The 21,062-nt window shown below is 37.5% G+C and overlaps 1 protein-coding gene across 1 annotated transcript; it reads right to left on the reverse strand.

The window, feature by feature from the left end:
- Window positions 1–10,389: 10,389 nt before the first annotated feature.
- On the reverse strand, window positions 10,390–14,555 carry LOC148017338 (ferredoxin--NADP reductase, leaf isozyme 1, chloroplastic-like). Its single transcript, XM_087662467.1, has 10 exons — window positions 14,280–14,555; window positions 13,573–13,837; window positions 12,968–13,101; window positions 12,759–12,837; window positions 12,523–12,614; window positions 12,364–12,441; window positions 12,052–12,114; window positions 11,730–11,964; window positions 11,527–11,613; window positions 10,390–10,700 (listed from the first exon to the last, which is right to left on the reverse strand). Exons 1-9 carry the CDS (start codon window positions 14,406–14,408, stop codon window positions 11,546–11,548), a joined length of 1,143 nt encoding a protein of 380 aa, XP_087518593.1. The 5' UTR covers window positions 14,409–14,555; the 3' UTR covers window positions 10,390–10,700; window positions 11,527–11,545.
- Between the last annotated feature and the right edge of the window lie 6,507 nt (window positions 14,556–21,062).

Raw genomic sequence — 21,062 nt, forward strand, 5'->3', positions numbered from 1 at the left:
CAACCATGCAAAATCTAGTGTCATCTTGTTGAGGCTTTAGCTTGCTCCCATGCATTAGAAATCCTTGTTATGAAGGTTCTATCAAAGAGGAAGGAAACATTGAGCTTGAATAGGGGCGGCCCACTATTGCACCTTGCTACAAAGGTAATCTTGAAGGATAGTAAGATAGGGTCGATACCACATACTCATCCAAATATCTATATTTGCATCTATCATTAAGCCACCAAGCTCCTTGGGTAGCATAGAACCAATCCAATTTTCTTTCTCTCCAAGTAGGCCCCATATGTTTGTTATGCCATGTAAAAAGATCGAGAGTTTTTTAGCAAAGGATGGCAAGGTCCTCTGGGTCACATGCAAAGGAAAGGCTAGACCAAGCTTCTTTCTCTTCCATAACCAAGGAGCCATTACCGTGGAACCTATCTCCATCCCTCACTCCTACCAAGGCATCCACTTCTTGCAATCAAGCATGTAGAAACCTCCATAGCTTGGCTCTGGTCATAAAGTTGTTAGGAGATCAAACAGAGCAATCGAGAAAAGCTTCTTGGCACACCTAAAACTTAGCCACAATGAGGGTATCGTCTCCTATAGCAAAGGCAAGACCCAATTTCAGATCATCATAGATTAACTACAAAGTTCCACCTCTTTCCCCTGAAGCACAATCAAAGTATATGGCCAACCCCTCAATGTGGAAAGCTTTGCAAGCAACTCTATGAGTTTAATTTCTTACAATGCAATGAAATGCGGCTTATGTCTTCTCACCAGACCATAGATTACTTTCTTCTTGAGGTTTGAGGCAAAGCCCTTGACATTCCAAGAGCAAATTTTAAGCTTGGGGGACAATGATGCCCTCCCACTACACTAGATCCGATTCATCCAAGATTAGCTATCCATTAATAGGGGCATAGTAATTATAGCCGATGAAAGGGGCTCAAGTCTACTTATTTAGAAATGACTTTCTACTAATCATTCTTCCATTCATCCTATTTCCCATTGCCTTTGGGTCGACATTTTCCTTATTCTAAGAGCTTGCAATCTGCTTGCGCTACTATGGTCCTAATTTTGAAGTGAAAGGTTTGGGATCATGTTTGGGGTCTCTAGGAGCCCCCTTTGCCATCTCCAAGGTTGCCACCATGACCTTCTCCATGCAATCTCCCGCTTCCTAGGGGGCATTCTTATGTTTATCCAAGTTCTTCTCCATCCCCTTGTCTTCTAGGGGTGAAGCTAGTGACGTAGAGCTTGCCTTGTTTGGGCAATTGTAGGTGAAATGCCCATTTCCTTTACAATGGCAACATGCATCAAGGAAAGTATCAAACTTGATGCTAAGAAAAATTTCTATTCCCTTGGATCGAAGAGTTGGAAGAACTGGAGTAGCTTGTTGTTGCACATATCCCATGATATGCAAGCTTTGCTGCTTGACTTGATGAGCTGTCAAGATGCCATTTTTGGTGTAGGAGAATACAGAACCTTACCCAAGTCCCAAGGTCACATCAGTGGTAGGAGAATACAGAACCTTACCCAAGTCCCAAGGTCACAGCAATGGTAGATACCTGATCTACAAGCCAAAGGGGATGTCAAAGAATTCAACCCATATGGGGCACTAGTGGGAGAACATACATTCTGAAGAGACGGATAAAGACTGGCATGGCAGAGTGTAAAGATTCCCCCTAACATCCACAGTAGAAGAGCACTGACACACACAATCAAGGGTTACCATTACTATTGCTTTGTGCAACCGACATCCTTCTTCCTGTGCCTTGGTCTTGTAGCTCGCATGGTCTCTCTCTTCATCCCTCTTTAGCCCCTGCTCTACTTTCATTATTCTACAAAGCTTTCCTATACTCAATCTTCGTCGACGGCTATCTCATCAATTCTCTAGCGTTTGTTTGCCCATGATGGACTACATTGCTCGTCTCCACGTGGCGTTGGTGCTGGGCTCCAATGCTCTACTAGTGCCACGTTAATCCATAACAAGCTCACATGGGTGTTAAAAGCATCGTTACCCGTCTCAACAAAGTTTGCCTTAACTTCTCTCCTCTTGGCCAATATTCTTCTCGGGTCCAATTTATCTATTTACAAGTGCAATTATGTGACTTTTTGTAATTACCTTTTTTGTTTTTTTTTTTGGGTTAAAGAATAAAAAAATAAGCATACACCCAAAATTGAAGAAGATATTCCTAAGAAAATCTTAAACGTTCAAAAGCTTTTAGGCTTTTCAAGTCTATAAACTACAAAAGCTTAAAGGAAAGCTTTGAATATTGGGAAGCCTTAAGCCTATATAAAGGGGGGAGAGTTAAGTAGTATGGGCCATTCTCTTCATTACGAAATCACTCTTATTTGAGGAGAGAGGAAAGTCATACACAAGTGTGTGGAGACGCGTATGTCAAACCAACGTTTGCAAGACAAAAAGTTAGATTCAAATCTTCGTCATTCGTTCTTTCTAAGATTAGTTTAAACAATTTTATCCTTGTCTTTTTAGTTTATTAAGGTTAGATTCAAATCTTCAACATTCATTCTTTTTAGGATTAGTTTAAACAATTTTATCCTTTGTATTTTTAGTTCATTATAATTAGTCAACATCATTAGTTAGTCTTCGTCCATCCTTAGAATAGTTAGTTTTGTCAAGATTAGTTTACTATAATTAGTCAATATGATTATTTATTTAGTTTTCATCATTTCTTAGAATAGTTAGTTTTGTCATAGTTCAAATGACTAGTTTTAACGTTTACGCTAGATTTTGTCAACTTAATTAAAACCATTAGTTCTAACAATTAGATTATATTATTATACTTAGTAAATATATTAGTTACTACTAAATTAAGTACTATTACTAGTATTAGTTAATTAGCTAGACTTATTAATAGTATTACTATTAGTTTATTATCAATGTTAGATAGTTAGACTTATTAGTAGTACTAGAAGTATTAGTAGTTAGACTTGCTAGTACTATTAGTACTACTTAAATAGTTAGACTTAGTCAAAGTAAGTGCAAAGTTTTAGAATCGATTAATTGATCATAAGGTATCACAATTTATCATTGCAAATGGTAACGACCTAGCCATGATGAGTCCTAGCAAAGCAAACTCTTAGTGCAATTGTTAATAGCTAGCATACCATGATAGACTCGCCATAGCTACAACTTATTTTCACTACATCAAAGCCATCACTAGGTTCAACACCATTGCCAGGGGCAGAGTTGGACAAATTCAATACTTGCACATGCAAAGTCAAAGCAGTGGGTTGATGACTTGGGCAAGCTAAGGTGCAATGTAGGGCTTGCAAAATGCGAGTTGATGCAAAGCAAGGCGAAGCTAGGAATCACTTGGGTGTTGATAGACTACTAGTTCGACTTATGTAGTATTAGTAATAGTTAATAAGATAGACTTAGGTAGTATTGTAGTATTTGTACTAGTATTAGAGTTCGACTTATCTAGTATTAGTAATAGATCATTAGATTGGCTTATATAGTATTTGTACTTGTTAATAGGTAATTAGTAGTTACAGTATTAGTAATTAGAATTATTAGTAATATTAGTAGTACTTAATTAGGACTTGTTAGTAATATTAATAGTTGTAGTATAATTAGTTAATTAGTTACACTTTTGTAATATCAGTATTATTTGCAAGGCGAAGCTAGCGAATCACCAAGATGCTAGTAAGGTGCTGAGGGACTCCTAGTTCGACTTATGTAGTATTAGTAATAGTTAATTAGATAGACTTATGTAATATTAGTAGTATTTGTACTAGTTAATAGTTAATTAGTAGTTTCAGTATTAGTAATTAAACTTATTTGTAATATTAGTAGCACTTAATTAGTTAGACTTATTAGTAATTTTAATAGTTCTAATGTAATTAGTAAATTAGATACACTTTTGTAATATCAATAGTATTTGTAATAGTTAGTATGTAATTAATAGTTATAGTATTAGTAGATAGACTTGTGTTAGTTAATAGTTAAATAGAGTGAAATAAAAATGAAAGAAAATTATCTTTTGTATGTATGGTGAAAACAAAAGCATAATGAACTTTTGAATATACTGAAAAAAACGAAAACGTAAAACTTCAATAAACCGGATATTTTGAATGGACGAGGAAATGGCACCTTCTCCTATAATTATTTAATTATGAAGAGATTTGTGCCAACTCTTCGACATGCTATATAGCGTGTCTCACATTTTATTTAGTTTTTATTTTTGTTTTTGAAGTACTATTATTATTAACGATCTTTTGAATGTATGGCGAAAATGAAAGCGTAACGAATTTCTAAATGTACTAAAAAAAACTAAAACATAGAACTTCAACAAACCGGATATTTTGAATGGATGGGGGAATGACATCTTCTCCCATAATTATTTAATTACGAAGAGATTTGTGCCGTCTCTTCAACATGCTATATAACATGTTTTTTCATTTTATTTAGTTTTTTCTTAGTTTTTAAAGTACTGTCATTTTTTATTGATTTTATTAAAATTACTATTAAAAAGAAAAAAATCATCCTTATACGTCAAAAAAATAAACTATCATTTTAAAAAAATAAAATTATGAAGTATAGCATGTTTTTTCGTGAACAAGTGTATTGTAATTTTATGATAAAAACATATTGTTATCATCAACATCAATGGACGCCTATGGCTTCTAGAAAAACATCACTAAAACCATTTGTTGCAACTTGGTATGACATAGAAAAATTCGAATCATCTTGGGTGATAGAATGTAAAAGCATCATTGAAAGACTAACAATATGCACATCCTATGGTGTAGTCACAATGCAACATCATGCTATCGACTCGCAAAAGAACAATCCATCTACATAAAAAATACAAGTTACATCGACTTTATCAAGCACAATTCTCATCCTTGCATGTTAACAATACACGGAGTCAACATGATGATAAATAAATGTCGACCATGTCTTACAAAGAAAGAGAGAAACAAATACGTGGTGTCACTCTTACTAGACTACGCAAAAGGAATTCTCAATGTAAAGCCATTATAGCTTCAACTATTGAGCATCATTGATACATCCATCTTGGTTTGCAAAATGACAAGAGCGATTGCGAACAGAACCTTGGACTGTTGATCTATTCTCGATAACCCTCTAGTCTCTTGGAATGATGGATCGCTTTCGCATCCATCTACTAGAATTGACTTGACTACATCTAATATTGCGGATATGTTTGCTTTCAACATGTTGCATAATCCATTGATCCAGAAGTACATGGCTATAGCAGAACATCCACATCCAAGGATAGGGCTTTGCATCCTTGGTAGGCACTCATCGAAAGGATTATAGAGCTCCATCATGGAAGCTTTCCATTTGACCCAATGCTTCAAGTAGATCACGAGAATGAAAGATGTTACAATAGCAAGTAATGAATCAAACTTCTATACCTTCTTTCAAACGTTGTTTGTTAATAGAAAAATGTATTCTTAAAATTCTCATCTCCAACTAATAGATTTATCAACAAGCAAATGTGCTTTCCTCATTTTCTCGTTTACAAATACACAACACCCGTCAAGGCAAAGATGACTCTTGATGAAGTACACACAAATCAAACGATATCTACTATGTATTTAAAAACTAATAGATTACTTTACCTAACCACATTCATCTATGCATGAAGATGTTCCAACTATACATTCAAAACCACAGGAACACCCATCGCCCTGTCAAGAACTGCATCTTGCATATATGCAAAATCGCATGTACGTTGTATCACTATGCGGACACACAATGAAAAAACCTAGAGTGCATCATTATCCAGCTTTCTTATTGATCTAAAGAGTCAATGCCATATTATTCATTAGTGACAGTGTCCATAGTATAGATGGATCAAAAATACGATATCTTTGGATAATTTTAGTCTATTTTTTATATTTTTGATATTATTTCTTGTAAATATCCAAAAAAGGTGTAAAAAACTTCTAGAATAGGGTGACATACAAAAAACAAGTTGCTTTTTAGCTAGTTTTGGGAGATCTCATGCAAAAAAGAAGGGGCTTTTGAAATCACATGACGCATAATCATAGTTTACAAGCAGCAAACAACACTCCGAACTGGGAGAAGAAGGAGTGATCTGGGAGAATTCTAAGTAGATATCCTGCAATTTTACCCCCTTTCAGAGCCAACGAAATCATCAGATTTGCAGTTTGAGCATCAGAGAAGAAGCTAATGTTTGGTACGTATTTTTTGTCTACTAGGGAGCTCCATTAGATATAATGCTCGGAGATTGCTTCCGAGTAGTCCCGGTCAAGGATTTTGTTTATCTTCTCATGTTCTATCAATACATAGTGCTTTGATTCATTGAGCTTTGTCTTTATATTGTGTACCTCTTGTCTATTCTTTTTCTTCTCTTTTATCTTTTATTCTCTACTTCCTTCTCTCTTTGATCCTCGGTGGATATGACCTTTTGACTAAAACCCCTCCGACATTAGTAAACCCGACGTGAAAGATCTTGGAAAGGAAAGACAGGATCGAAGAACCTTTAAGCACAATTTCTAGTGATGTTTTGCAGTAATTAGTACAGAATATGAACATACTTATGCAGATACAATAATAGGTGATGTAGGCTTCTGCTCAAATAAAAACCGTTGTGATAAATGCTCTGTTAGCAATAGAGCATGAGATGAAGTTATTTAATGGCAGGAATGTATCTAGATATTTGCATACATATACTCAAAAGATGGAGTTCTTTGGAATGGCTCAACTTACATGGAGCCAATATTTTGTACAAGCCACTATACATGATTTGAAACCCCGAGTTACTAAATTATACATGCAAGATGCTGACTGGACAGCTTTCAAAAAGATACTCATGAAAGAATTTACATTGAAGAGACAAATTTGATTGCTCGCAAGACTTTCCAGGAGTGGGTTCTACAACCCTATAAGGGTCTTGTGGCTACAGAGTTATTAAGAGAATTTGAAAGTTGGTTTGAGCAATTAGATCTTGTAGAACAACAAGCTTTTGCAAGTCAAAATTTTGAATTATTTCTACAAGCAACAGATCCTAAGCTTCAAGAGAAGCTTGATGATTTGTTAGAGGGTCAGACTACAGAGCAGGGCTTAAAACAAAGTGGAGGTATGCTAAGGAAGCTGTAATTGCGTTGGTGAAAAAGCATAGAAGAAGAGAGAGATTACATGTATCTACCTTGCCCATTGTTACAGAAAAAACAGTTTATGTATCCAATAAGCCATTCACTTCTGTGGCTAACTCTATGGATACATATGTTCCCAATGAGGGAGAAAAATATATTAGACGAATTGGTCAAAGGCATGTAAGATCTTCAGTTGAAGGTCGCAAAATTGGATGAGAAAGGATAAGAGGAAAAGGGATGGACAACAACCCCTAAACCAAGCAAAATGTATATATGGTGTGATAGTTTACAATATGAAAAGAAGGATTTTGCTACTTATCAGGAGGCCTTGGCACGATAGCTCATATTTTGGAAAGATGGCAAGATCCATGCACAAGAAACAAGATTGCCTCTTGCTTTGAATTTTGAAAAGGGATATATGCAAAAGTTGTCAGAAGACTTGACTGTCTGAAATGCTTATTCGATTTTATATACTTCTACTTTTGGTCTACAATTGGATAGAATGCCTGGCCAAGTGATGGTTGATCTGAAGGCTGATCTGAAGGCTGCAATATGAACACATGCTTTGCATACAACTGAAAAGAGTAAAGTTATGGATAGTGAAATGCAAGGCAAAACACTAGTGACATAACTAGCTGAAAATCACCATTAGACGTATATTTAGTGAATGCATATTTAGCCAAAGAGCAAAACACGAATATACTTGTGTAAGAGAAACAGAAGAGAGGTGAAGATAATGCAGGGATATCTAAGAGAGTGACAAGAAGTATGGATTCGCCTAAAGCTGCAGATCAGCTACCTCTGGAGGAGCATATTATGGAAGAGGTTAGATAGGAGCAAAAACATGATAACAAACAATAAGACAAGCAGATAGAATAAAAGCTACAATCTGATATTGAGACAACCATGGATACCTTGGAAGATCTTATAGTGAAAGATCCAACTAATGCATATGTAGATTTTCTTAATGCATCTTAAGAGATTTACGAAGTTTATGTTTTACTTGATACAAAGACTCCAACGAAGATTGGTAAAGTATTGGATGCACATGGTTTGCATAATAGACAGTTCATAAGCTCAAGGATATACCTTTAGAGGATGTTAGATATGATACTCCACAAATGGAGAATGTTTCGAATGCTTTATCAAAAGCCTTGATAGACAATTCAAATATGCTTCAAGATATGGTCTGTTTTACTACTTTTGGTGATGGTTAGCATGTGTTGGATGCAAGTGAGACTTAATTTATGTTTGATGTGGTACACAATTGTCAATAAAAGTAAATTTCCATACATTGAACTTTGAAAGAGCAAACATGTTGGTTACGTATTTTTATTGATGGGTGCATTGATAGCCTGTATATGGAGGTTCCACAGTCTCTAGTATATGATACATACCCAAGGCCTTATGACCCTAAAGGGGATACGAAGTGTAATTCAAGAGTTATACATATACTAAGTATTTTGATCTATGATCCAAGGGGATGCTTTCATATGTGCATGATAAGTAACAACTTGATACTGTGGGTGATACATTAGTGACACATACCAGAAAGTCCAGAGAGAAAGAATATTATATCGCTGCGTGGATACAATGTGAAACAACTTTGAGTACATCATCATCCGATTTTTTTATTGATCTAAAGAGTCAATGTCATATTAATCATTAGTGTTAGTGTCCATAATATAGATAATTCAAAAATACAAGATTTTTAGATGATTTGAGTCTTTTTGATATTTTGGATATTATTTCTTGTAAATATCCAAAAAATATATTAAAAACTTCTAAAATACGGTTACGTGTAAAAAACAAATTAGTTTTCAATTAGTTTTGAAATATCTCATGCAAAAAAAGAAACTTTTCAAATTGCATGTTGCGCGATCATAATTTTCAAATAGCAAACAACACTCCCAACTGGGAGGGGTGATCTACGAGAATTTTAAGCAAGTATCCTGAAGTTTTTACCTCATTTCAGAACCAACAAAACCATCATATTTGCAATATGAGCGTCAAAGAAGCTAATATTTGATGCACGCATTTTGTCTACCAAGGAGCTCTAAGAAATCTAATGCTCGAAGATTACTCTTCCAAGAATGTGACATACCTACTAAGCAAAGAGATCTACACCCAAAACAACGGTTCTAACTCTCATCCATTCAACGACACCCTACGTAACAACCAAGTTCTTAAATACTTCTCAAACACTTTTTCTTTAAAAAATTTAAAAAACTAACAATATCAACTTCACTTACAAATGGCAAACAAAAGCAAACCAAGAAGAAACCAAACTTCTATCGCGTCAAACTTCCAACTTTAACCATTGCAAGTCCTGCCACCAACTCTAGTACTTCCATATCCTCTAGCATCGTTCACAATCAAGATCCACGAGCCAATCCAAAAGTACCAACGCAGAGATTCAAAAGCAAGTGCTTTATCAACAGCATAAGACGTAATAAAAACAAAAAGAAGTATGTAAGATAATCAATGTACATTGAGAAAAGAATCCAACATCGAAGGAATCCCATCAAGAAAATGAAAAAAGGCATATTAACATTCCAACCGTTCAAGGATACTTTTGAGGTTAACATGGAAGCAACAATTGATAACACAAATAAAGCTAAGAATTTTGAGCAAGCCACCATCTATAAGAAAAATACAACCGTGACAAGATACAACCACCTATATGAACACCTAGCATGATATAAAAAGTAAAATTTTTTGAAGAGAAAAAACCTCATTTAACATACCAAAATAGATGTGAACGTTCAAAATCACGATTAGTAACCGAAACTACATATGCATATATATACTCCTTTCGATATCCTCCATGTAGTTAAACGCAAATACTTACCTGCAAACATATTTCACTTCAAAATACAACCCATGTCTAAACACCATCAATAAAACTATTACATAACAAACATGCAAGAATTACATACAGAACATCATGCTCCTTTACGGAGCTGCATTTGCCAACCTAATTCTTTTAAATTTGATAGTCGCTTGCGTATGGTGGAAGATCATCTGCCTCCAAAACCTCGAACACTAACTTTGTAACTCGATTTTCCCTAAATCATTTGAACGGCTCATAAACGAAAACTACGAACATGTCTGGCCAAGATCACGTCTCCTTTCGTATCCCGCTTCCGAACAGTTCATCCGACGGAAGGTGTTGCATTTAAGATGTGGTAAAAGATAGTGTTGATGCTCATCTTGTGTTTTATTTATCCATCATCCAACGCCTGCATGAGAGACGGCTTGGTTGAAAAGCTCGCAAAACATCGACCCACTACGGAGGAACGTGTGGCATAAAGCTCGCCTTGATGATATTTCACCTTGTTTATTTACACGGGAATTTGTTGACAACAATGGCAAGTACATACATATGCAGGGACAAACCCTCGATATACCCAAAAAAAAAGAAGAAGAAAAAACGACTGCTATTCCGGCGTCGCCTTTCCCAGTAACGAAATCTTCAATCATCGAAGTAATTGGTATTACTGCTGGACGAGCTCATCGGGAATAAACAGAGAAAAATCAGTCACCAGTGGCGCTTGATGTAGTGCGGCAGATCACCTTCAACACTCCACCGGGTGATAAAAATGCTGCAGTAAGTGCAGCACACAATTCAGAATTCCTTCATATAACGAATGCAAACTTAAGCAGTGAGTAAAAAAAGACATGCTTCTGAGGTCGCATGGATCAGAGCGGATCGACCATCAGAAAAGGACTTGAAATCATTGCTATTTCTTCAAGCAGGTGAAAGTGTGAGGATATTATAGCCAAACTTGCACGCCTTCAAGGCAGCTTTAGAATTCTCTAAGAAAGCAAATAATACTGCTGCTGGTTCGAACACACCTAACTTCTGGCAATGAACAAATATGAGACTCGGCATACTCATAAATATGTAAGTCTATCACATGGGTTCAAGAGTCTAGGGGATGTGTAAAAGCCCTTTTTTAAAACCTTTTTAACACGAAGTATGTCTATCACATGGACTCAAGAGAAGGGATGTTTAAAAGCGCGTTTCAGACCATTTTCAACACATAAAAGGGTATCACTGAATAGAGATGTCTACAGGTTGAACAAGAAAGGGGTGTTATATATTCATGATAAATACACAAATAAGGGGTTTTTAAATTATGCCTTGAACACACATAATAGAAAGGATTTACATTTAATGAACCCCTCAAATGTGAATCAGTTAGTGCATGAAATTGCTCTAGCATCACATATACACCCATAAGCCCCAAGGTAGAGCAACAGTGCTTAAAGAGGCAGAATACTCTAAGCATTCATGTACTTCAGACATTTCAAAAGCTTAGAAAAGACCCCTATCCTACAACCAGAAATACGTGGAATTGGCAGCAAAGACAAAAGAATGCCAGGACTGGCTTACACAAGATCAATTCAGACACACACAACTTTTACCTCTTGCTGCAAGATTTGGTTAATACACCTCCACATTCCACTGTTCGTTCTTCTTGAGATCCTTCTTGTATTGTTGCCAGTCATAGCCTAGACAAACCATCTCTCCAAGTTATCAGACATTCCTCATGTTTGTCCCGCACCCTACTGGTAAAGAAATCCTTGAACATTCTGCCCAAGATCCATACAAGTTTACTTTAACTTACCATCTCGAGCAGCCAACCCATTCATGATGTCATCAATACCCTTCTCCATCCCACGTAAACCACACATATACACATACGTGTTATCCTTCTTCAGGAGTTCCCACAGTTCATCAGCATATTCTGCCATTTTTGTTTGAATGTACATCTTCTCGCCCTTGGAGTTGGTTTGTTCACGACTGATTGCGAGATCATATCTGAAGTTGTTAGGAGCAATTTTCTTCATCTTCTCATACTCCTGTGAAACCGAACATTGAGCATAGTCCACATTGTTTGTACCATCAGCACATATCAAAGAGAAGACTCGTTAGAAAGAATTGGGCACCTCCACATATAACAATGAGCTTGATGTTGGTACACCCAGGAACAGCCAAGCAAGTCCGTTGAACTGTGAATACAATTCTATAAATTAGACTCAGGAAACAGTATTTAGTGCACAAACAAATTTAAAAACCACCAGATGTTTCAGTGCAGCACGAGTATAGTGTCTTTGAATCCTTACTGACGTGTCTAAAACAAAGCCCTAAAAGAGGATAGAGCAATGACTTCATTTTCAACCTGTGCTAAAGAAAAGGAGGAGACTTAATTTTAAAAATGCCTAAAGCGTGATGCAAAGTACAAGAGAACTACATGATACCTTGTAGTCATCATGCTTCTCAAAAAACATACGCCACAGGAATCCTCTGAAAGGAGCGATTCCTGTTCCAGTTGCAAGCTACAGCAAAGATTAAGTTAATATAATATGCATACATTCAAGTGAAAGAAAACAGACAGAAGTGGAGTGTGCATCACATACCATAATGACTGTTGCATTCGGATCAGTTGGCATAAGCATTTCCTTTCCTACAGGACCAGTAATTGACACTTCTTGTCCTGGCGTCAAATCGCCTACATAAAGAGAAGGGCGTTTATCATGTGCACCCCTCTCTCTCTCTCTCTCTCTCTCTCTCTCTCTCTCTCTCTTTTTTGGAAATTAAAGGTAATATGTGTACAGCTGGCTCACTTGAGAATAATGCGATCGTTACCACTCACATAAAAAGTTGGAGCAGACTCCTCTCACTTCCTCGCCCTTGTCATTCAGATAAACGAGCCGTTTGACACACAGAGAGACCTAGAATAAGCACCGTAATGATTCATGAGCAAAGCAATGCCGCAACTGAAGTTAACAATGAATCATGAGACGTCCAATATTACTAATAAGATATAGGCTGGACACATTTAAATAATCCAGAAGCACTTACAGTTTTGTAATCACCAAAATCTCCTGGTGCACTGCTAGCAATAGAATAGAGTCGAAGTTTGTGAGGCTTTCCATTGGCATCAACACCAGGGGGTATAATACCGATTGATTGCCCCTCTCGGTATTTCACTAGACCTGCGCGAAGGGCAGATTGTGTTTAAAGAATTGCAATCCAATGGCACCATTATTTTCAACTTCATATGTTTTATTGAGCTTATGCATATACATATGCATGCATAACATACCCTACATTCACATGCATACATATATAGAAACATTATCTACACATACATATGCTTATTTGCAGGAACATGCGTGTACACATGCATATATATACTTACATGTTACTATCGACAGACAGACAGTATATATAGCAGAAGCATTTACAATAGTATAAACCATTCGCATGCACATGCATAGGTGTATTCTTACACATATACATGCATGGATATTTACACATATACGTATCTGTGCACATACATCAGTTTGTAAAGTTTCGTCTATATGGTAGGTCTATATGTACGTATCTGCACAAATTGAGAAAAATGCAAGGCAATCGATGGGCGTGTGCTGGAGAAAAAACCTGTTGATGGAAAAGCGCCATACCTTCCGTGCTGAATACCATGTGCCATGTCTCTCCAGGAGCATCATCTCTAACAATCTTAGAATTTAGGAGGCACTTCCCACTGTAGGGGGTCCTTGGCTTGAATGTGTTGATAACCAGACCTTCATCATCCTTCCTGGATTCCTTCTTCTGTGGAGGAGCAGCTGTGCCGGTTTCAACTGCAGCTTTGATGCTAATCCCCTTGCTTGGAAGCCTTGCTTTAGTGGCAGAGGCATCCAACCACAAGCCTTTCCCGTTAAGGAAACCCTGGATAACAAAAGGGGTGAAAATGTATGATCCGAAACAAGTTAAAACCAGAGATAATGGTTTTGTAAGCAGGACCAAATCAGCAGTAGGAATGAAAGAGATAGCTCGGGAAAATGCCACAAGTGCCACAATATGCTAGCGACAATCAAAGAGAAACTGCCAGCTTGTTGAGAAACACATCTTTAAAGTTAAAGGTGTGCCAATGAGCTTCAATCCTCTCTCTCTCTCTCTCTCTCTCTCTCTCTCTCTCTCTCTCTCTCTCTCCGCATTGCCTAATTGAATAGCCGGCATGTGCCGTTTGCGAGCACTGGGGCATTACTTTACAATCAAGTAGGACTGTAAACTATTCCGTGCAGTTATGCAACTCTGTTCTGGTGTCAAAAGACGATCAAGACCGTGGAAGGGCCAGTGCATACCTTGTTTGAAGGAGAAGGCGACATACCTTGTTGAAGGAGAAGGCAACAGCAGGAGAGGAATTGTCGACGAGTGCTTGAATGCGAGAACCGTAGACAAGGTTGGAAGCGGTGCTGGAAGAAGCGGGTGAGGCTATGGCAAGAGAGGAGGCCATCATTCACCCGACCCCCGCAGACAGAGAGAAAGGGGGTGGAGGGGCGTGCGTGACGACGATGAACCAGAAAAGCGAGAACGATGATCAACCACCAGCTCGACTAGAAGTTCGGTTTCACAATATGTCTTGCTTTTTCGACTTGGTGGATAGGCTCCTCTCATCCACATACACTCTTGTATAATCAGGCCGGCTACACACCAAGTGATGGATGGCAAACCCCCGCTTAGAGTGTGGACACTGGACATGCATTTTTTGAATCTGGGCGCAAACATGAGCATCATATCTTTATATACCAAATGGATACTGTTTGTAAAAAAATAAAAATTAATAAACTTGTAAATTTTTTAATTGGTTGCAAATGCAAAAAGTGCATCTTTGTCCGCCACTTTTTACACGGTGGGAAGGGGAGACTCCCCGTCCAAAAGTGGGCGAGGAGCTCACATGTTTAGCAGGTAAATAATAGGTCATGTCCTCACCAATATGTAAAAGACTGCAGACACCCAATCTTTAAATAATTATTTTGATTGGTTAAAGCTTATAAAATAAAGTGGGCGTTCGTCATTTGGTGTGTAACCAAACTTAACCGACAAGAGGTAATATGTGATTTGAGTTTGTGGAGGTCATCTCTCACCCCTAGAGGGAGCTCAACATTTGTGGAGATCTAAGGGTTGCTTGGACAAGCATTGTAGTTGGGACCCCACCCTCATAGATTCGTGGCACAAGAGGTGAAGAACAAGTGGCAGTAAAGGCATCCCTTGTCCTATTTCGCAACTTTTTTTGGTCAAGGATCTCCCTCGCTCAGATCCACCCACAACTTCCCATCACCACCAAGAGAGAAGTCGTGGGGTGCATCAAATGTATTTATCTCTATCACGCCTTGCAGGATGCATGGGTCCCTTGCATTAGTGAGGTGAGGTCAATGTGGTGTGTGAAAGAAAACTAGCATGGCCTTATGTGTAACAAGGTAGGGGACACCTTCATGCTACACCTACGTCCACACTTCGAGTGCAAGGCCTAACAATGTGTAACCACCCTAAGCCCTGGAGGCAATTCAAGGTTGGCCTACTATATGGACCTGCATCATTGGTTTGAGTGAGTTGGAGCAAATATTTGGTTTGGAGATCAAACACAAATAATGCTCTCGTGTGTGAGTAAAACCAAGTGAGAAGTCGTTGGAGCTAAGAAAAAGGTAGATTCCATATCCTCCAATATTTGCTAATATATGCGGTATGTGTACCTAGCTAAATTATGAGGGATGTGTTTTATCATGATTTCATTTGGTGATACCAATTGTTATTGATTTTCCTCTTAATTTTAATGGAAAAATAAAAAAGCAATGATGATATCTTTCCTGGTCTTAATAGAAATGCTTGGTTTATGGTAAGTCAACATGATGAAAGGAGAATGATTGGACTAATAATAAGTGAGTCTATTTTTTATAGTCTAAATTGATGGATTTGTGGTACCTCAAGATGATGAATGGAGAACAAATGGCACACTAACAAACAAACTTCTTGAACTTGATGTCATGAACACCACCATCTTCCTCATTGGTCCCACACTCCTTCCCACATGCACAACATTGTCTTATTTCACATTGTTTGCCCTTCTCTGATTACCATATGTGATCTTCTAACTGGTTGCACTTCTTTAACTACCTTTTCTTTTTATTTTGATTGTCAATGTCCATTTTATGTTACCCATTAGTGTGAGCATGTGGTGCGAGAAGTAAGCTTTTGGAGTACCTCCAAGTTTCATTTGACATAGTCCATTTGTTCCACTTTTTCTTGTGGCCATATATCAAGTACCACTACTAGCATCACCACCTCCATCACCACCATTACCATCTCCACCACCACCATCATTGCCACATCTTCTTCTCTGCCTCCTCATCAATACCATAACTACTAGTACCACCAATACCCATCTATCTCTCCCCCCCCCCCCATCCCTCCCCCAAACAACTCTCTCACTCATCGATTTTCCTCTTTCTCTCTCTCTCTCTCTCTCTCTCTCTCTCTCTCTCTCTCTCTCATATGTTGGGGATCCATAGTCCCAACACCTCTCTTTCTGTTGGGGATAAAGGCACATGTGTCTATGCCGCCCATGTATTACTACACTAACAGTACCAGCACACTTGTGGTGGGCTCATATACACACTGTAACTAGTGGGCATCCATCATTGTCACTATTCTATATTCTTTTAGTGATATTTGAATAAGAGAAGGCCAGTCACACATTGTGATTGTTGGAGTTCCCACGTCTTGAGTCTCTCTCTCTCCTCTTGCTCTCTTGCTCCATATACCATAGCTCACTCCTCCATTGCTTTTGTTTGCTCGTGCTCTCACTCAAGCTTCTCCCTTCAACTAGTATCAAAGCATTGGTGCGAGGAGCTTCTCTTCAGTGTGCTTCAATCTAAATTTGAAACCTACAACTCAAGGTTTAATGGTTTCTCCTAAAGGAGGTATGCATCAGTCTTGATATCAAGACGACCTGAGTGAGCTTCAGTAGCACGTGCTCTAGTGTGGCCAGTAATAGCAACAAACAAGACAAAGTGGATAGCCTAGATTATGCATGTTTTCAAGCCTCTTTTTCTTGGCATTGATAGCAAACCTACTATCTACTATGTGTATGATAAACTAGCCATGTATTCTGTGCAGGATATACCTGTTGTTTATTATATGCAAGGTAGACCTACTGTTTACTCTGTGTAGGATAGACTTATTGTTTTACTCTATGTAGGACAGACCTGCAATTCACACTGTGTTTTGCAGGATAGACCCATTGTTCACTACATTAAGGATAGACTTATTGTTTATTGTGTTCAAGGCAAACCTGTTGTTAACTACTGTTCATGACATACTTGTTGTATACTATCACAACAAGCTATTGAATTGAAAGTCTATGCCTATTGCCGTTTGATGATATTTGAATGCTTTAGTGGGTGTATTGATGTATGATATTGATGCTATGCACCTAGATATGCTTATGAAATATCTTGATCTTCGCATTTGAGCTCAATTACATGTATTGGAGCTTTGGTTAGTTGCTATTGTGATCATTCACTTACGAGCTTGAAGTTTTTATTGGGTTTTATGTTGGTGATTATGCATTTGATGTATCTTGGATGCTCGAATGTCATGTATATGATTTATTAAGCTTGTCTTGCTCAATTGCCATTCGATTTTATTCCAGTGGGAGTTACTTGAGCTACTTGGATATTTTACATTTGAGTAGAGGTTTGGGTTTATGTAGTTGAGCTTTACTTCAATGAGACTATGATAGTCAACTAGGTTATGTCTATGCTCTTTGGATGTTATTTGGATGCTTTGTTGCCTAGTGGGGGCGGATTTGATTCATGCTTTGAGCCATCACCTATCTTTGTCAAGTTATCAATTATATATTCATCTTGCTTGGCTATGTCTTGAGCTTTGTTATATGTGCTCAATCAATTGTGTATCTAGAACTTCTCTTTGATTATCTTGAGACCCACTATATGCATGACAGTTATACCTATTGGATGTATCACACTCTGACACATTGAGTTTGATAGTTCTCTCACTACCGGCAGTGACTACTAGTGGTTTATTCATGCCCTGCTTCTTGCAGGATATACTAGCAGTTTCAGATTGGATTCTATCAATTGATTGCTCACACTTGGCTTTGGATTTACTATTGCTATTATTTTCGGCTTATTGTAATCACAGGTTTAAGCATCATTTATGAGAGTAGATGCCTTGACTTGACCGTAATGCTTTGTCAGTTAGTGGACAATACTAATCTTTGCAGATTTTTCTTTGTTGTTGCCTATGTCTTTTGAACTATTTTACTATCATTTAGAGTAGTTTATTTGTCTTGGATTGTGCTTTTATTTACTAAATTATGGTTGGTGGGTCGAATAATAGTGCTATCTTCAACATTGACAAGTTGGAGCATCAACTATGGTTATTGGAAGGCACAAATTTAGCAAGTTCTAGTGCAAAAATTACAGACTAAGCCATTGAGACATGAGGGTGTCAATCTTGAATACACTGATGCAAAGTATTGGCCTAAACTAGATGAGTTATGTAAATCTACAATCATTTTATCACTCTCTAAGTAGGTCTACTATAATGTTGTCTTTGACTGGCAAACTACCTGGTAGTTACGGGATAAGATTCGTTATAATGTCTATGAAAAGTAGAGCCATGCTTCTCAAATGTATTGGTTGAAGCAATTCATGGACCTTTGTATGAAAGGAGAGAACAGAATGTTTGCCCACTTAAATGAGTTTCATTCTATTTTTAGCCACTTATCTTTACAAGGAATTGAATTTAAGGATAATCTTACTCCCTCATTCTTGCTTGTTACATTGCTTGAGTCATGGGACACATTTCTTATTGCTATGCATGCAAATATGCTTACTAATGGGCTAAAATTGCAAGATATAGAGGGTGTGCTCTTAAATGAAGAGGTTAATAGAAAAAATGTAGATGCTTCCTATACCTCCCATGCTTTCAGAGGTAATAATGATAGGAGTGGTAATGAAGACTATTGTGGGAGAGGCTCTCAAAAGTCTCACTCTCAGTCACGTGGATAGTCTCATAGTACGTCTCGTGGCTATAAATCTACATGACTTGTCACTATTGTGGAAAGAGGGTTACATTTGGCCATAGTGCCATAAAATGCATGATGACAAGTGTAATGAAAATAAAAAGGAAAAAGTGCAAGAAACAAATAATGATCAAGCATTGTCCCTAGCAAGTTCAACATCAAGATTGAAGAGATTAATATTGTGCAAACTAATTTTGATTATGAGTACATATTTGCAGGTTCTTCTCTTAATGTTTCGCAATTAATTGATGTCTTATCCACCTATGCTTAGTATTGGTTGATTGATTTAGGGGCTTCATTTCATGTTACCCCTCATCAAGAGTGGTTCCACTCCTACCATAGTATGACAAGATCTGTCAAATTGGATAATGACTTAGCATTGGATAATATTGGTATTGGAGATGTCTAGTTGCATTTTCCTTCATGCAATATGTTTGCTTTGCATTATGTATGCCATGTTTTGAATTTAACTAAAAGCCTCCTTTCGGGTGGTGGACAATTGGATGATGCAGGTTATGCTATATCTTTTGGTGATTTTTCATGGAAGCTTATTGGTGGGAATCTTGGTCATTAAAAGAAATGAAAATGCTTACTCATTTGCACCATCTTCTAGCCTTTAACTATAAGCATTTTGATTCTTGTGATTGTTGTCCTTTTGGTAGGTAGACTTGCAATTCGCATAAGACATTTGGGATTATATGTGTGGGTGAGTCTTTGGTTCTTGTTCACTCTAATGTTTGTGGATCTATGCCCTACAAGTATTTAGGTGGTGTGAAGTATTTTATTACTTTCATTGATGATTACTCACATAAGACATGGGCATACCCCATTATGCAAAAATGGAATGAGTATGTACCTAAAGCCTTTGAGCAATTTTATGAGATAAGAGGGGTATTAAGTGATAGTTGAGCACCCTATATACCCCATTCTAGAATGGGATGGCTAAGTGCAAAAATAGGATGATTCAAGAGTGAGTTCGTAGTATGCTTAGCTAGGTAGGCTTATCACAACATTTTTAGGCTGAGGCAATTACTAGTACCAACATATACTTGATTAATTGATTCCCATGTATTGCTCTTTGAAGGGGATGCAATGGCAGTGAAGAAGGAGAAAAGGAAGATGTGAGAGAGAAGAGCACACACAATGTAGGTGCTATTTAACTAAATTGACAGTCTTATTGCACTATCATATTATATATAAATAAAGAATGGCAGTCATAGTGTACACGGTGTCAGAGGGGTTTTTGTCAAAAGGTCAAATCCATCGGGAATCAGAGGTAGAAGGAAGTAGAGATAGGAGATGGAAGAGAAGAAAGAAAATAGACAAGAGGTAAACACGACAAAGATAAAGCACAATGAGCTAAATCAATATGTATTAAAAGAACTTGGAATCTTTGTACTACTTAGAAGCAATCTCCAAGCATTAGATCTCTTGGAGCTTCTTCATAGAACAAAACGTGCATCAAAATTATAGCTCCTTCTCTGCTACTCGGAACCCAAATCTAATGGCTCCGTTGGCTCCGAAAGGGGGGTAAAACCGCAAGACTCCTAATCATCGATCTCCTCAATCACTCCTTCTTCTTCTTTCAATTTAAAGTGCAGTTTTCAATCTGTTTACAGTGATCGCGACGCGCATGATTTCGTCAATTTGTCCTTATTATGAAAATCCCATAATTTGCTGGAAAAGCAACTAGCTTTTTACATGCTATTCTAATCTAGAAGCTTTTTTAACTTTTTCTAATTTTTAATAATAAATAATATAAAAATAGGCTAATATTATCCAAAAATCTAGTATTTTTAGATAATCCATGCCACTCACACTAGCACTAATGACTCAGATCACATTGACTCTCTTGATCAATAAGAAGTCAGATGATGATGCATTTCATGCTTTTTCACAGTGTCCACATAGCATCACGACATCCACCCCCTTTGAACCTACACATCCTCCGGTATGTGCCACCAATGCACCATTCGGATCAAACACCCATAGCATCAACTTGTTGCTTATCATGCATATAAGAAAGCATCTCCCTGGATCATAGATCAAAATACTTTACATTTG

Source organism: Lygodium microphyllum, chromosome 22 (assembly GCF_053477565.2).
Source record: "Lygodium microphyllum isolate KBCC chromosome 22, Lygodium_microphyllum_v1.1.10, whole genome shotgun sequence".
NCBI lineage: Eukaryota > Viridiplantae > Streptophyta > Polypodiopsida > Schizaeales > Lygodiaceae > Lygodium > Lygodium microphyllum.

Coding starts and splice junctions, on each gene's coding strand:
- LOC148017338 (XM_087662467.1), bottom strand. CDS start 14,408: ATGATGGCCTCCTCTCTTGCCATAGCCTCACCCGCTTCTTCCAGCACC. Junction 12,615..12,758: donor AGTCTGCTCCAACTTTTTAT/GTGAGTGGTAAC, acceptor CTCTTTATGTAG/GCGATTTGACGCCAGGACAA. Junction 12,442..12,522: donor CGAATGCAACAGTCATTATG/GTATGTGATGCA, acceptor TCTTTGCTGTAG/CTTGCAACTGGAACAGGAAT.